This window comes from Zasmidium cellare, assembly GCF_010093935.1.
Source record: "Zasmidium cellare ATCC 36951 unplaced genomic scaffold M409scaffold_65, whole genome shotgun sequence".
NCBI classification, from domain to species: domain Eukaryota; kingdom Fungi; phylum Ascomycota; class Dothideomycetes; order Mycosphaerellales; family Mycosphaerellaceae; genus Zasmidium; species Zasmidium cellare.
In genome coordinates this window covers 69,667-85,069 of record NW_022987009.1, presented here as the reverse complement: position 1 = coordinate 85,069, position 15,403 = coordinate 69,667, and the positions used below count along the sequence as shown (strand labels likewise).

The 15,403-nt window shown below is 51.9% G+C and overlaps 7 protein-coding genes across 7 annotated transcripts; 5 read left to right on the top strand and 2 right to left on the bottom strand.

Moving 5' to 3' along the window:
- Positions 1–97: 97 nt before the first annotated feature.
- On the bottom strand, positions 98–1,150 carry M409DRAFT_30483 (uncharacterized protein; the record flags this gene model as incomplete). Its single annotated transcript, XM_033809946.1, has 1 exon — positions 98–1,150. The coding sequence occupies one exon, from the start codon at positions 1,148–1,150 to the stop codon at positions 98–100; it is 1,053 nt and encodes a 350-aa protein (XP_033659952.1).
- A 617-nt stretch (positions 1,151–1,767) lies between these two features.
- Positions 1,768–2,964, top strand: M409DRAFT_71302 (uncharacterized protein; the record flags this gene model as incomplete). Its single annotated transcript, XM_033819110.1, has 2 exons — positions 1,768–2,658; positions 2,710–2,964. 2 exons carry the CDS (start codon positions 1,768–1,770, stop codon positions 2,962–2,964), a joined length of 1,146 nt encoding a protein of 381 aa, XP_033659951.1.
- Positions 2,965–3,182: 218 nt separating this feature from the next.
- Positions 3,183–3,707, top strand: M409DRAFT_30481 (uncharacterized protein; the record flags this gene model as incomplete). Its single annotated transcript, XM_033809945.1, has 1 exon — positions 3,183–3,707. The coding sequence occupies one exon, from the start codon at positions 3,183–3,185 to the stop codon at positions 3,705–3,707; it is 525 nt and encodes a 174-aa protein (XP_033659950.1).
- Positions 3,708–6,412: 2,705 nt separating this feature from the next.
- On the bottom strand, positions 6,413–7,110 carry M409DRAFT_30480 (uncharacterized protein; the record flags this gene model as incomplete). The annotated part of the gene is made up of 3 exons (XM_033809944.1): positions 6,413–6,647; positions 6,711–6,877; positions 6,928–7,110. The coding sequence occupies 3 exons, from the start codon at positions 7,108–7,110 to the stop codon at positions 6,413–6,415; spliced, it is 585 nt and encodes a 194-aa protein (XP_033659949.1).
- Positions 7,111–8,180: 1,070 nt separating this feature from the next.
- M409DRAFT_61135 (uncharacterized protein) lies at positions 8,181–9,557 on the top strand (the record flags this gene model as incomplete). Its single annotated transcript, XM_033814664.1, has 1 exon — positions 8,181–9,557. One exon carries the CDS (start codon positions 8,181–8,183, stop codon positions 9,555–9,557), a length of 1,377 nt encoding a protein of 458 aa, XP_033659948.1.
- A 1,041-nt stretch (positions 9,558–10,598) lies between these two features.
- M409DRAFT_71301 (glycoside hydrolase family 18 protein) lies at positions 10,599–12,876 on the top strand (the record flags this gene model as incomplete). Its single annotated transcript, XM_033819109.1, has 6 exons — positions 10,599–10,708; positions 10,929–11,124; positions 11,177–11,360; positions 11,402–11,931; positions 11,989–12,378; positions 12,439–12,876. 6 exons carry the CDS (start codon positions 10,599–10,601, stop codon positions 12,874–12,876), a joined length of 1,848 nt encoding a protein of 615 aa, XP_033659947.1.
- Positions 12,877–13,510: 634 nt separating this feature from the next.
- On the top strand, positions 13,511–14,778 carry M409DRAFT_30478 (uncharacterized protein; the record flags this gene model as incomplete). The annotated part of the gene is made up of 5 exons (XM_033809943.1): positions 13,511–13,871; positions 13,918–14,189; positions 14,252–14,367; positions 14,416–14,623; positions 14,683–14,778. The coding sequence occupies 5 exons, from the start codon at positions 13,511–13,513 to the stop codon at positions 14,776–14,778; spliced, it is 1,053 nt and encodes a 350-aa protein (XP_033659946.1).
- Positions 14,779–15,403: the final 625 nt, after the last annotated feature.

Sequence of the window (15,403 nt, the reverse complement as noted above, 5' to 3'; positions counted from 1 at the left end):
GTCCAAAAAAGGGAGTGAATGGCACGGGAAGTGCATGTCGTGGAAGTCCTAGAAATCGTGCTCCGGGAGTGCCACCCTCGAGATACAGATTGTCGTCTTATGCAGCGCCCGCCACGGGCCTACTGACAGCCGGGAATCGTTTCGCACTCAGAAGTACACCTTTCACGCCTCTTATCTCCTTCTTGAGCTCTTCAATAGCATCCTCCCCAGACTTGTCGTTCTTCATGGAAATGGCATCTTCACTCGTCTGCCACGTGCTGATGCCCGAGCTCGAGTACGTCGGGCCGTCGAGATAGTGTCTCAGCTTGTTCACTGTATCCTGACGATCCTTGTTCGCCTCGGCCGCCTTTTCAGACCCATCTGCAAGCTCATTGATGTGCTCTCTCATAATCTCAAGCGCGCCCGTCTGGTAGGTGACGGCGTCCTTCTTCTTCTCATCTGATGCATCAGGCACAGAAGGGCTGATCGTAGGCGATGTCTGTGTGCCCATATCCCTGTGGTAGAGCTCCGTGGGATCACTGGTCTCACTGTCCGCATCGTCCCCATCCACTTCGTGTGCATGCCCTCTCTTTGCGTCTGGCACTTTGCTCACAATCTTGGACAGCCTTTCATTGAACTCATCCACCTTGCCAGTACTATGCGTCAGAAAGTCGTGCCTCGATTCTGAGAGAGTATCCACCATTGGGCTGATGATCCATTTGCTCGCGGCGTAGAGTAGTGTTGCGGCACCGCCAGCTGCATATACGGTGTTCAACACACTGGTAGGTGTGATGAGAGGCGGTGGCTTGTGAGCTTCTACCAGAAACTCGGGATATGTAATGATCGGTGGTGCGGCGGGACGCGTCTGCTGGACTGGTTGTGGTGGGACATCTGGACGGGATTGTTGTTGCTGCTGCTCATGCTGCTTGAACGTTTCGAAATCGCTGATGCCGAAGGTGGATTGGTTGTCTTCCACAACGTCGTTCGAGGACTTCGCTTCTATGGGCTCAGCTTCGTTGCTCGGTTCCTGCGCCTGGTCGTCTGAAGTATTCGTCGATGGCTCGTCACTGGTCTCTGGCTGGCTGCTGACTGGGTCCTCAGTCGCAGGAGGAGTTGGCGGAGTCGCGCGCTGCCACGCCGGGATGGCTACCTTGGGTTTGCCGTCTGACATTGTGGATGGGCTGTAAGAGAGTGAAAGGTGTATGGAGTGGTATCACGTCGAGTGTGAGGTGATCTCACACTGGGCCGAGGCCCGGCTGAAGCTCGGCGAGTCGGGATATCGTGGTGAATCCAGTCCGGCCAGTTCAGGGAGAGCGTTTCACACACAGCACAGCCCAGTACAGCACCGCACACACAATGGACGGCAACAAACGCCTGAAAACTTCCACAGGCGCTCCAATCAGCAGCAGCAGCGAGCGCCTGCCAGCGTATCAGCCGCCGCCAGCGATTGGCGGCGAACGCAGGTGAGTCCTTCACGACAAGCTTTATTAGGCGGGCCTGGATGGATCGTAAACGGATGCATGCACACACGAGGCTGGCCGGTCGGCGATCAAGGAAGCCACGAGCGAGCAACGCCGGTGTTGAGAAGGCACGACAAAACACGACACGACACGACCTCTGCAGATCCAAGCAGCCACGAGCTCTCTCCCAAAGGCGCGATACGAATCCTTGTGCTGCAGCGTGCAACGACGGGACAGTAGTCAGCATTCCTCTGCAGCAACTCCATCGTTCGCACCACCATACCGCTCTGTACAACCTCCGTCCTGGCACCGCGACAGCACCACCGTCATGCCTCCTGCACGCCGCTCCGCCCGCACCGTCTCCTCCACCGCCGCCAGGGAATCCGCCCAGCCGTACACACGAGCTAACAATCGAACCAGCCCCGGCGCACAGCGATCGTCGGCATCCATAGCACGGCCTGCCAACGGCAAGACCTCTCTCCGGCTCACAGTCAAGGCTCCTCCCAGCAAGCTTCGCCAAGCGACGTCGGGCTCCTCAATCCCACCCAATCCCTATGCCGACAACCCCAGCGAGAGCGATGCAACGCCAGCCCCGCGAGTGGCCAGATCAACTCGCAATCCGCGAACCGTCGTAGATCCCGACTCAGACGACGTCGAGGAGGATGCCGAGGGCGAGGAGGAAGACGAAGAAGAGCCAGATGGTGATGTGGATCAGGAGTTGCTGAACAACGAGGACAGCGAGGACGATGCCGAAGGCGAGGACGAGGACATGGACGAGCTGCAACAAGATCACCCACCGCCCCCAGTCATCAAACAAGATCGGTCCAATGGCAAGGCAAAGCCCAACGTCACAGTCACGGCACCACCTGAAGGACCTCTCAAATCTGTCGAAGCCAAGGAGATGGAGGATGACGAAGATGAAGAGCTTTCCGAGCTGGACTCCAACGAGGACGAAGGGGAAGGCGACGAGGACGAGGAAGAAGATGAGGAGAGTGAAGACGATGATGACGAGAACTCACGAAGCGCGACCCCAGATCTCACCAAGCTCACCAAGCGGCAACGAGGTGCTTTCGACGAAGCGGCCGAAACCAGTTTGATGGCACTGTCCAACGAGGCTCAGAAGAAGAAGCATCTCACGGCAGAAGAACATGCCATGCGGCGCGCTGAGATGGCGAGGCGGCGGAAGAACCTCAGCGAAAAGCGCAACGAAGAGGAGAAGGTAGGGTCATCTATTTTACGAGTACTTCTCGCAGTGCTAACAATGTTTTAGATGGACACGATCAACAAACTTCTCAGCAAGCCAGCCCCCAAGCGTCGGACGAGAGCAGAGATGGAAGCCGCGAGAGCCGCAGAACTCTCACCTGGTGCTGAAGACGAGGAAGAAAAGCCTAGTCCTCTCTACCTGCGATGGGTGAACAATGCGGCTGGTAGTAGGATTGGAGTGACCGATGAATGGCTCGATGCCCCGATCGGAGACTCATTCAGACGCAACAACAGCGGCGGCATGGTGCAAGAAGTAGCATGAGCAATGACACATTGCTGACGGCATTTGTGTATTACTATAGGAAATGCATTCAATCAGCAGGCGCCATTATCCAACAACTCTTTGCAGTGATAGTCCATATCATTTCCATCGCGATGAGTCAGCAGAAACTACCGCGTCACCGCGATCCTTCAAGTACCGCTCAGCTCTGCAACGACGGCCTTGTTTCAATTTCAATCAGACACTTTTCTGTGGCAGTCATGTCGTTACCGCTGCTGGTCGATCAGGGCGACAAATCTGTTCCCTGGACAGCCCGACCATGTACAAGCGCCAGCTGCAAAGCCGCCCAGCACATTGTCGAGCTCTCACGATCACTAATGGATGCATGCAATCCCCACTGCTACGACCTCTTGAAATCTCTCGGCGAGCAACACGTGGCGCCCACATTCAGAGCCAAGTTCGAAAGCACATCCCTCAATTCCTGGGAAGAATTCCTGGCCTCTCAACGCTACTGGGGAGAACTGCATCCGAAATGGGAGAATCGAATCGTCCATGCCACCGCCGAAGTCAATGATAACCATGCCAATGGGACTGTCTATCTGCTCACGGAGATTTTGCGCTGGAGTCGGGATGTTAAAAGGACGGCGGTGACGGTTCATAAGTGGAAGAAGAGTGCAGGCAAGTGGGTTTGTTATGAGGCCATGACGATGAGGGGGCTCGATCCGATGCTGGGAGGTGGTGATCAGGAGGCGAACCCAGAGCCTCCGTCGAATCAAGAGAACTGAGGTGATGCATTTGGGGTCTGGTCCTCTGGACATCATCACTTCCCTGCCCGCCCAGTGGCGTTGGAGACCTTCTCGAATACATAAAGCGTGCTCCGCGTTCAAAAGCCTGGACATTCCGCCATCGCTTATCAACCATGAAGGAATGACAGTTTCGTGCGTTTTACTTCAGACAGAACGGCGCTCACGAAATTCCTGATGACGGACTGGCACATATGTGGCGAGAAAGTCACTCTCGACCTCGGAAGATCGCAAAGCCCTTTCATCCAAGGATAGCAAGAAGAAGAAACACCAGCTTTCTGAGGTTGAATCTTTGCCTCTAATCGGATGTCCTCGAAGCCTACAGGATGATGGCCCACGAACGATGAAAACTAGGAAAGGTGTTGCTTAATTGTATACGAGGGAGATGTATGCGGTTCTACGCAGTTCTATAGACCTAGAGAGAGGCTAGAGGATGCTGGTTGTTTTCCTAGCGATCGCTCTTGCATGTCTTGTCGATGCTTGGGTGTTTCCCTAGTCACCTGCTTTGCATGTCTGACTGCATGCTTGATTTGCACGTCTGACTGCATGTCGTTGCATGTCAAACTGTTTTGCATGTCGTGTCGATGCTGGTCGTTTTCCTAGCCACCCCCTTCGCATTCGCGATAGCCTCTCGCCACTCTCGTTCCTACACTCCCCCAGATACTCGACGTCGGTCCCCGAGTAAACACGCCCTCTAGGGAAAAAGAGTGATACTGCCTGTCATGGCACAATAAACGACGACGTATCTTTTGTCTTGTCGTAGGCATAGTTTTTGCGTATCCTCGTTAAAACCCTAAAGGGCCAAACCTCGGAGACCTTGGTCGCTTGTTTTGTATGTGATCAACGGCGAATCGAAGGTCGTTGTAATCTTTGTGCTGTTAGGCCTTTTCGCCCTCCTGTGGAGGTTAAAGAGAGACCTTCGATTCGCCGATCTAGGAGTGTGTAGTGTGCCCTCAAGAACCTATATACTGTGAGCCCAAACCCCAACCACAAGCGGCAGTCAGAGCAGGCTCGGCCCAAGACCGGCAACTCAACTACTCCGTAGAGCAGCTGATAATAGTCTTGGTGTCTGAGTCGTGTTGTGTGTACGTATAAGAAGACAATAGATAAGGCAGGCTTCAAAGAATGTATAAGGCTAAATGCAAGGCTGAGAAATGAATGAAGTACTACTTCTGTGTAACAAAGCAATACAATGGGCTATTCTAAATACAAGTACAAGTGATATTGTGCGGTCCTTCGCAAGTTCGATAGGTGTTCGAAGGAGATTCCTCTCAAAACAATGAGTAGAGCCCCTTCTTGCAACAAACTCTCTTGCTTAGGCTAGGATATCAAGCACGGCTGTTACCGGCCTACAATACGAAGGCTCTATTAGCGTTTCGAGTATTTTTCTTAGTACATACGTGTCGTCGTAACGTTGTAGAGGTAGGCATAGGCATCAATAGGCCGTGGCATCGTAAAGGTAGGTCGAATACCTAGAGTAGATGTAGTGATCCAGTCGAGAGTAAGTGTAGCAGTTGAGGCTCATAACCTGGTAAATGTAAGGAAGATGGTTGTTGGGCTGTCTTCGAGGCAGATGTGTTCGTTTTTATAGACCTTAAAGGAGAGGCTGGGCGAGGCTGGGAAATTAAGTGGTAATTTCTCAGCCACCCCTGTTCCCCTTTTGCAATGTCGGCAGCCACGATCTTTTCTACCACGAAGTCCAGCTGAGGTATCTTATGGCAGGTTCGAGTTGCATGTTCGAGGCCAGAACGGCAACGACAGACAGGAAGATTGTAACCAGACCAGGCCGTTCAATTGCCACACAAGCTGGCATGTTGAATCCTCGCCATCAGGCGGCCCTGATGCCTCACTCGGAAGCAAATACAATAGACTGAGACGCCATGTTCGTGGCTCGTACAACGCTACCAACAACGACATGTACAGCACGATCCCATTTCCATATTCATCGAGCTGAAAGATCTTCACTTCCGTTCCTTTCTTGGGCTGAGCACGGCTAGACTCTTTCTGGTTCATGCTCAAGCACTAGCCCTACGATCGCATTGACCTCGCCTTCCACTTCTTCCATCAACGGAACAAGTCTGACTGACAGTGCCACTGCTTCCCGAAACGGCAGCAGATGCCGCCCAAATCGGCTGCAGATAACCCTGCACAACATGCCCACGTCTGTGCCATTTGGCGCGTTCGAGATACTCTATAGTTAGCACCGTGGTATTCCAGCCTCGTCAGAAAAGGCAAGGACGTAGTCGAGGACTTCACCCATACGTAAATAAGAGTGGTAATGTCCTTCCCGGCGTCGCGAGACACTGTAGAACAATGAGAAGAAGAATTGATGATTCATACTACTATCTGATCGAATGTGATTCCTTTATACAGAAGGGTCACCGGCAGAAAGGTGTGGGGCCCTAAAACCAACAGACGCACGCCGAAGCAAGACACTTGTTGTTCTGAACGCGGAAATTCCTACATCAGGCCTGAGCACGACTACATGCTGCTATACGGTCACAGACAAGCTACTTAACAAGCCGGGACACATATCTCCAAAGTTTCGTCCAAGGGATGGAATGTAGAGCTCGGGCATTTGTTTGGGTAGAATCTGATTCTCTGGTGCCGTCCTGGCCACGCGTTTGCTATAGTAGACTATACTGTAGATATTCCAAAGCTACGCCGAAATCATCAAGTTTCAAGGCTCACTGGAATAAAGCAGTACCGACTTCGCTTTTGGCGATGTATCGAGTATTCGCTGCTGTAGGAGTACCATCGGCATTGTCTTCATTCACTGGAATATAGTTGTACAGAGCAAGCGGCACATCCTGCCATCCGACAGCATCTCGGATCGCTGTAAGCAATTCCGGTACTTTTGCTCGGTAATTTGACCTCTGCGGGTTTGCGTATGACTGGGTCCTGCGCGGGTGCATTACGAACCTAGGCGACACAGTCAGCTTCATATTCCTCGCAATGTGATCGCGTTTCGTCAATCAAACATACACACGAGTGTCGTCACGCCTGTCGTCGCCCTCAGGTTGCATGTTGTATAGCCTGGGGTTGAATCGATCGCCCTCTCCTTCAATTTGTTCGCCACTGAAGTAGCTCAGCGCCCTCCGTCTGAATGCGGCCGCGGAACACGACCAAGTCTCCGTCTCCCATATGTGGCCCTGGAGTCAGATTAGACTCTAGATCCCATTTCGATGTACTTTGTGCTTACTATATAGACTGCGCGTTTCAAAACGACGATCACTGCACTGCAGCCGGTCAATGGACCAGTGCCAACCTGAAAAGCCGCGTTTCCCAATTGATATTGCTGGAAGACTGTCGCACCAGGCTCGGTTGGGAAAAGGTTGGTTCGAATAGGCCCAAATGTAGAGTCTTCGGCCCCAGGATTGTACATCTGATCATAGACGTACTGCCGAAGTTCGCCTTGAGTGACGGGAGTGATTTGTCTTTTTGCCAAGTGCCGCTTCGTCAAGTGATTTTCGGGTAGCCCTGATGTACTCCCGTTGGTCCATCCTTCATATGTAAGGGCTTGCCGTTTCTGTCCGGCATTTGTTCCACAACTTTGTTGTGAGCACAGCGTCCTGCATAGAGGCGTATCAGGATCAACATCATAGTCGCTTGGGCAAATGGGGCCCCAACTACTACAATCCCGTGAGTATACTTCAAGAAATCTAGCAACGATGCCACCAAACGGCCGACGTACTCTGCTCTCTGGCGTAGCTGTGAGACCTTTCGAGGGGTTTGGAAATTTGCTTCGTGTATCCCGTCTGGCAAACTTCTGGCGAAGTTCACATGTTCTGGTGTCGTCCAGGCTGCAATAAACGAGGAGCTCAGGAGCGGAGTCAGAAGTGCTCGTTGCAGAAACAATTTCATCCCGGCAGCCCTGGAATAGACTCAAAATTGAGAGTTGTAACAAGCGTTGTGACGAGCACGGAGTTTCTATCGTTGAGATCTTTCAGTCTGATACACGTCGAGATTCAGATCCCGACTGTCGTGTAGAAAAGAATGACAAACTCGTTCTTCTAGTCTGCATTAGTTCGCTCTTGTCATCGATTCCTGCATGATGCATCTTCCTCAACGAATGCCACTGGATTGCCCATATTGGGACACATAATTCATCGATGCAAACAACGCCAGCATCCAGCCGTCAATCTTGGCATTATCGTGATCCGCGGGCTGAGTTTCCACTCGATGGGCTGAGAGATTCCGTTTCCAGCCTGCGGAGCGCACAGCAGCACCCGTTAGCGCCGCGCCTTACTTCTATCGGACCTTGCCCCCTTCAACAAGACCATCTTCTGCAGCCAACACCAATACCAACATCATCCTCACCTTCCAACACCTGCCCGCGTCGACCTCTTTCTGCTCTGATGTTACTTCCCTCGTTCAGGCTCCGAATTACGACAGTCACTCAGTGGTGCTTCCGCGGAACTACCAAACTTTGTGCGCGTTGGTTCTCAACGCACAATGTCTGGCCCGACGACAGCGGCACAGCCTTCTCTCACTGGGCTCCCCGTAGAAGTCATCGAAGCCTTTGCTACGCTTTTGGACCTTCCCGATCTGTGCATTCTCCGTCTGACTTCATGTGAGCTCGCGGCGAAAGCGTCACAGGGCTGCTATAGGACCTTTTTCCGGAAAAAGGAGATCGACTTGGCCGACTCCGAGCAACTGGAAACCTTTAAGCGGTTAACACGTCGCGGTGGCCTGGGTTGTCTCGTGGAAAATATGACATTCCTCCGATATGTTGCACTAGAGGATGGAGGGAACCATGATGTGGCGGCAAGTCCGGACCTCCACGTGCTTGTCGACTGCCTCAGAAATTTGAAGATGTACTCCGCGTCTAAAAGTTTGCACGATCTTTCGCTCGATGTTCGGACTAAAGATGACTCACCTGGACGAGTTTCTCCCTATAGAAGCATGTGGAATGAGCGGACATGGGACACTCCGGGCACTCCTCTTGGTCTCAACGTGAGAGGATCGACAAGATCTCCGCATCGGCGCAATTGGAAGGCGACTTGGACTCTAGGTGCGTCACTGTATCGGGAGACCATGGCCATGCTCCATCAAAGTGAGCTTTCTGTGAAGAGACTATCCGTCTTTGGAGAAACTGAGAACTGCAGTCTCGGCTTCGATCAGCTAGCTACATATCCGGAGCAGGCTTTGCCATCTACATCACTTGCTACCTTGGACTGTCTGTCACTTAGCTTGTCCCACTCCGTGGAGGTCCATAGAACAAACGACGAAGCCACAGAGGCCGCCGTTCCGAGTCACATCCACAGAATCGAAGCATTCCTGCAGCTCTGCCTAAGGCTAGAAACCTTGGATTTGCACTTTTTCAAAATTTGGGTTGGAGGAGAGGATGAGAGGCCCGACACGTTCGTCCAAGAGACTCGATTCTTCGATCGCATTGCAGCTTTAGTGAAGTTCCCGCATCTAACGTCATGCACCTTCCGAGGACTTAGTTGCAAGTCTATCTCTCTGCAGCAATTCTTTGAAGGCGCTCCACAGCTTCAACATGTCGATATAATCCACACTAATCTGACCGACGGGCAATGGCGACCAATTTTCGACACCCTATGTACCCAAAAGCTCGACTCCCTGCATCTCGACGACCTCTTTGAAAAGGGACGTATTTACTTCCTCGGCGTTCCTAGCAAACCAAAACTTGTCGTGGAAGGTCAACGGCAGGGCACGAACGAGTTGACTCGAAGTGGAGCAGACACAACATTGACTATTAAATACCAAGTAGCTCGTGGCCGTCTACTTGGTTCGCCCGTCAAGAACCGATATATGGCCATACGTGAGTGGCTTTATGGGCCTGTCTCGTTCGGGTCAGGGGATTAACCGCTACGTTTGGAAGAAAGGTACATAGAGTGATGACACTCATTCGTTGATCACAACTGACTTGGCCAGAATGCTTGCGCAATTGTTCGCTTGTAATTATCAAACGAAGCTTACGAGTGGTCGTTGCATGGATCCTGTGCTTCTCTTGACAAATTGAATCGTCTTTTCGATCGTCGCAATGACCTGTGAACGAGAGTAAATGGTACAAGGCCCATACACTGTGCCGCCGACTTGCGCAAGAGGTCCAAACCTTCGAAATGTATCGGTACATTCCAACAACTTGACTACTGGCGCAAAGTGATATTATGCTCAGCTCAATCGAAAAAACTGCATTGCAGAAATCCTTCGCTACTTGTTGGTTGCTCTCAACAAGCATCAGAAAGGGCATGATCGTCTCCTGTATGCCACAAGAAGCTTTGAGGCTCTACCTATGCGATCTCTCGGCTGTAGAGCGCTGCATACGCCTTCAGGCTGTCTCTCTTGCGGTCTTTACTTTACTAGCTGCCCACGACTTGGACAGCCACTTTGCTTGCTATCAATCCGATGCCAATCTCGTTACCATGAATTTCGAAAGGCATCATCTACTGTTCAGCTTTGTTGCCTCAACGGCTAATCTCGTTCAACTGGCTGCCGCTCGATCACAATCGCCTTACACTCGCTGTCCAGTGTCATGCGGCGATTTCAAGGACGACTCGTCCTCTTGGTCATTTTATCATGACCTGAGCGCCATCACAAATTGCAACGCTACGGTGTTATTTCAGCTGAACATTTACAACAACATTAGCAACCCTGATAGCCACCTTTCGTATCGTGCTTGCGCGGCGCCTAGGGAGCGTGGATCGAATTACGGCAACGACCACTTAGGTGAGATAGCTCGGCGGCAAACGGCTGCGTTCAACATTTCGGAAGGCATTCAGAAGTCTCCCGTCGACTTGCAATCCTGGGGCTCTCCAACTTCGTCTGGCAATGCTGGTGCTGCAGCCTCGGCAGTGAGCTACTTAGGAGACTTTCTAAGAACAAAAGGCAAAAACTCACCTGTCAATGCTTGGCCTTTATGCCGGGCAGCAAATCAATCAAAATGACGCTCTCTCTGCTCTTGGAATGTTCCAAGGCCAAATTAGCGATCAGGCTGCCCGCCAAGCGGTCCAGCGGTGCGCCAACATGAGTTAGACAACGATTGGACCACAACTTTTTGGAGAAGTCGTTGTAAGCCTGCAGCATACAACATCTCTGTGCTTGGATGCTAAAAGTCTTTGATAAATAGGATCTTGATGGCGATGTTGCCGCGATATAGGAGACTTTGCAACGCTGGAATGATGCCTAGTGTGTCACCGGCGACAGTGGCCGCCCGCTGCAAGGTGCTGCGGTTAGATTAATCCCAGGAAACGACATTTCCGTCAAACCAACTTCTAGCTCATCTCGCTCACTCTCGCAAAGAGAAGATACTTGCAAATATATCCAAGCTCAGTTAGGCGACGGATGTTACTTGCTTGCCCAACGCTGTGGGATCTTACGGAGCGACCTCGAGTCGTACTACGGAGGCTCTAGCTTCTGCAACACCGTACAGGTACGTCATTACTTATAAATGACACTCTGAACAGATATGCTAACAAGCATAGGTCAATCAATACGTCTGCTGCTCGTCCGGCTCCCCTCCTGACTTCTCGCCAAAACCTACAGATGGTAACTGCTACGTCTACACCGTTGAGACGGACGACACTTGCTCTAGTATCGCCACAGCACATCAAGAGGAAGTTTCCGCCATCGAGAGCAACAACGGCCAAACATGGGATTGGGCCGGCTGTGAGGATATCCAACTCGGCCAGAAGATCTGTCTTAGCGAGGTGCACCGCCGTTCCCTGCCAATGTGCCCAACGCTGTCTGCGGCCCACAAGTAAACGATACCACCCTAACGTCGGATCCATCGTCTTGGTCGGGTCTCAATCCGTGTCCTCTCAATGCCTGCTGCGACACCTTCGGGCAGTGCGGGATTACCTCTGACTTTTGCACCGCGGCTCCTGCGGACACTGGCGCTCCGGGAACTGCTCAGCCTGGGAGCAATGGGTGCATAAGCAATTGTGGCACAGACGTTATCACTTCCGCCGCTCCGACCAGCTTCTGGAGGGTCGGCTACTATGAGACATTCAACTATGAAAGGCCTTGTCTTCACATGGCACCTAGTGATATCCCAGACTACTATACACATGTGCACTGGGCTTTTAGCGACATCACGAGCAGCTACGAAGTGGATGTTAGCGCGTATCAGGATATCGTCAACCAGTTCTTGCTCACGGCTGGATTTAGAAGAATTCTTTCCTTTGGAGGGTGGGCGTTCTCAACCGATCCGTCAACGACCCCTATTTTCAGACAGGGAGTGACTCCCGAGAACCAGCAGACCTTTGCCAACAACGTCGCAAAATTCGTATAAGAGCACAATTTGGATGGCGTGGACTTTGATTGGGAATATCCCGGAGCACCTAACATCCCCGGCATTCCACCAGGCTCTCCGGAAGACGGTGCCAACTATTTGGCGTTCCTCAAATTGATGCGAGCTGCGCTTCCCAGCGATTATACGATCTCGATCGCGGCTCTTGCTTCCTACTATTACCTTAAGGCATTCCCAATTGCGGAGATTAGTGACATTGTCGACTACATTATTTACATGACCTATGACCTGCATAGGCAGTGGGACTACGGAAACACGTTTACACAGTCCGGATGCCCAGCTGGCAACTGCCTACGATCTCAAATGAACATGACAGAGACCGAGCAAGCATTTTCGATGATCACCAAGGCAGGTGTGCCAACCAACAAGCTTATGGTGAGAAGATGAAAGATCGCGACCCCATGTGTCAGCTAACAAGATGTTCTTTTTTTCTAGATGGGACAGCCTCTGTACGGCCGCAGCTTCCAAATGTTAGAGGCCGGCTGCTACACCGCAATGTGCACATACACCGGTCCCTCAAGCGGAGCCACCTCTGGGCGATGCACCCAGACTGGAGGATATATTTCCAACTTTGAGATACAGGAGATCCTTGCCAACGACAGCAACGTCCAACAGTACTCATCTAGTGTTGCGGGCGATATTCTGGTCTACGATGACGATCAGTGGATCTCATGGATGAAGCAGTCAACGTACGACTCTCGCAGCGACTACGCAAAGGGATTGAACTTTGGCGGCACGTCTGACTGGGCTATGGATCTGAGCGCCAATTATTCAGGGAGTGGAGGTGGCAACAGTAGCGATGGCGGTGAAGGTTCTGGAGTGGTTTACATTGACCCTTCGATATATTCCCAGTCTGCGCCGACCATCGCTTGAATGCCGCCCTGCACGTTTGTACTTCCCCCTTGGTCTCTGTCGACCGAGACTACGATCTCACAACCACCAGTCACTACCACTATCCTGGACATGTGGAGCTCCGTCAGCACGATGAGCGGTGGCGTCACATCGACTGTGTAAGTCTTGAAATACCATACTCTCATTCCATGCTTACGAATCTGCTTAGCTACATCTCCAAGACCACTGTTACGACAATCTCAGTCCCACCAGTGCCCACCCTTCGAAATGGTCTCGCGTCTTATTTGCCCTTAGCTACGAATATTTTCAATGAACTGGACATTGTCGTGATTCATGGAGCGCAGCAAGCAAAACTTACGAGATAGATCACACAGATATCGTTGCTACGTAGAGAACGACGTCGTCGTCGCTGGAGTATAAGAGCTACGCAATCGGTGATGAAAAATATGCGGAAGCTGGGTGGGCACGCTATCCGTGCCAGCGTAATATCAAACGACCGATGCACGAGCCACTAGAACTAGTGCTGCGACGCGTCCGTTTCCTGATGCGGAACACCCGCCAGGCCATTTACACCAGTTGCTTTCCGTTTTTTCGCTTTAGACCGTTTTATGGAGAGGCCGCTTCGAACAGTTTGTGGCATCGCTGACAAGTAACAATGGACTTCCAATTCGTCAACTCGACGACGGAGACCTTGGGCCAGAGTGATGACATCAGAAGGAAGATTCGGTCCCATGCTATGAAAGACTACAGAGCCCGACAGAGGAGTGCTCGGCAGGGACAGAGTACAGGAAAACACGACGCCTATAGTGGAGAACCTAGCAAACCGAGTCGGTTGACGTTCAGATTCGTTGTGGACCCCAGAGGTACTCCAAACGATGCGGACGAAGACGCCGCCATCCAAAGATCGAAATCGTCGACACCGATGTCACTCTCGCCATCAGTCTGGGGAAAAGAGTCGCCTGACATCTTCCAGTCTCCTGCGCAGTTGCAACAGATGTTTGGCCTTTGCAGGGAGTGTACGAAGCTCTATCTCTCATCCAAGACGGCGCTAACGAGTCGTAGGGTTTCAGTGGCTACGACCAGATATCAAGGCCGACTTTGCGGGAAAACCGATTGACCAGGCGTGGGACATTTCACCTTGTTCCATGCTCTTGGCTGCGAACTGCCTGGCCGCTATTGGTGGGCTTGATGCTGCGGATAGGAATCGACCCAGCGGTCTTGAGGTCGTCTTCAAAGGGAGGGTCCTTCACGAGATTCAGATACGTATGCAGTCGAGTCTGGCCGCTACTACAGACGAGACAATGTCGACTCTGCTGTTTCTTGTTTCTTATGAGGTAAGCTCTGAATTCTCCAGATTGTAGTCACGAGCGTCGGTAAATTGCTGATCGAACAGCAGTTCTATAGACTCAATCCAGAAGCGATCACCCACTTGAAAGGCCTTCGCAGTATCCTTCGACTGAAAGGTCAGAATCGGGCTGGAATGAAATGGGGAGGCGGGATGGTTCTCGAAACGTACGTACTCTGCTCTTCTGCTTCCAAGACAATGCCTGATAAACGTAGGCTCGACCTCCTCACAGCTTTGTGGCAATCAACAGATCCTCTCATGACGCCCGTTGAAGATCATGTAGAATCCTCTAACGCTCCGCCGCGCACATCTCTGGATAGCAAGTCTCATCGAGCATTCCTTGCCCGTGAAGCCTTCCAAGACATCGCGAACGTCTTGACGACTGAACGGGCCCAATCAAGCCATCAATTCAAGCAAGATCTGGTAAGCACCGTGTCCAGTTTTGACGAGTTGTTGGAGGCATGCATGATATCTCTTCACAGTTTTTGGGAAGGCAAGGACCCAACTACAGCGGACAATTTCTTCGAGATTCTAAACAGCTTTTCGACCGACCACTGCGATTGCGAGCCAAGCGCTGAGAAGCAATCGCACCATGTTGCTCGCGCTGTTCATCAGACCATGGCGATCCTCTACAACGTGATCACGAATCGACACGTTTTCCAGCACCACACGAACCAGCCGTATGTAAACGGTCTCGTCAAAGCCGTAACAAGTGTCGAAGAACGCACCTGGAAACCCGTTCCTTACTTGCGCTACTTCGCACTCCTGAGTGGTGCCTCAGCCGCGAAAGAGGCTTGTGACAAGAGCTTCTTCCACTCGCATCTAGGGAAATGTCAGATGATTCTTGGAATTGCAAAATGGCCGGATGCAAAACGATTCATAGTCAACTTTCTTCGTATCCGTCGAGGTATTGAGCCGAGGGTGACCAAGACCGACAGAAGACAGACCAAACAAGTGGAAAGACTTCTGGCGGCCAGTGGTCAAGAGGTGCCTTCAGAACAGGAGCCGATTCGTGTCGTACCGGTGGATGACTTGCTGAATTATCGACCCCTGAGCTGGCAAGGAGGTCGCCCTGAAAGTGGCCTTGAGATGCTGCTCACGAACGATCGCACGTTCCACGAAGCGATGCTCAGCGGTGCCTTTTGGAAGACTGAGTGACGGCTTACAACCCATATCGACCCCGGTACTCGTCCAGCAGACCAG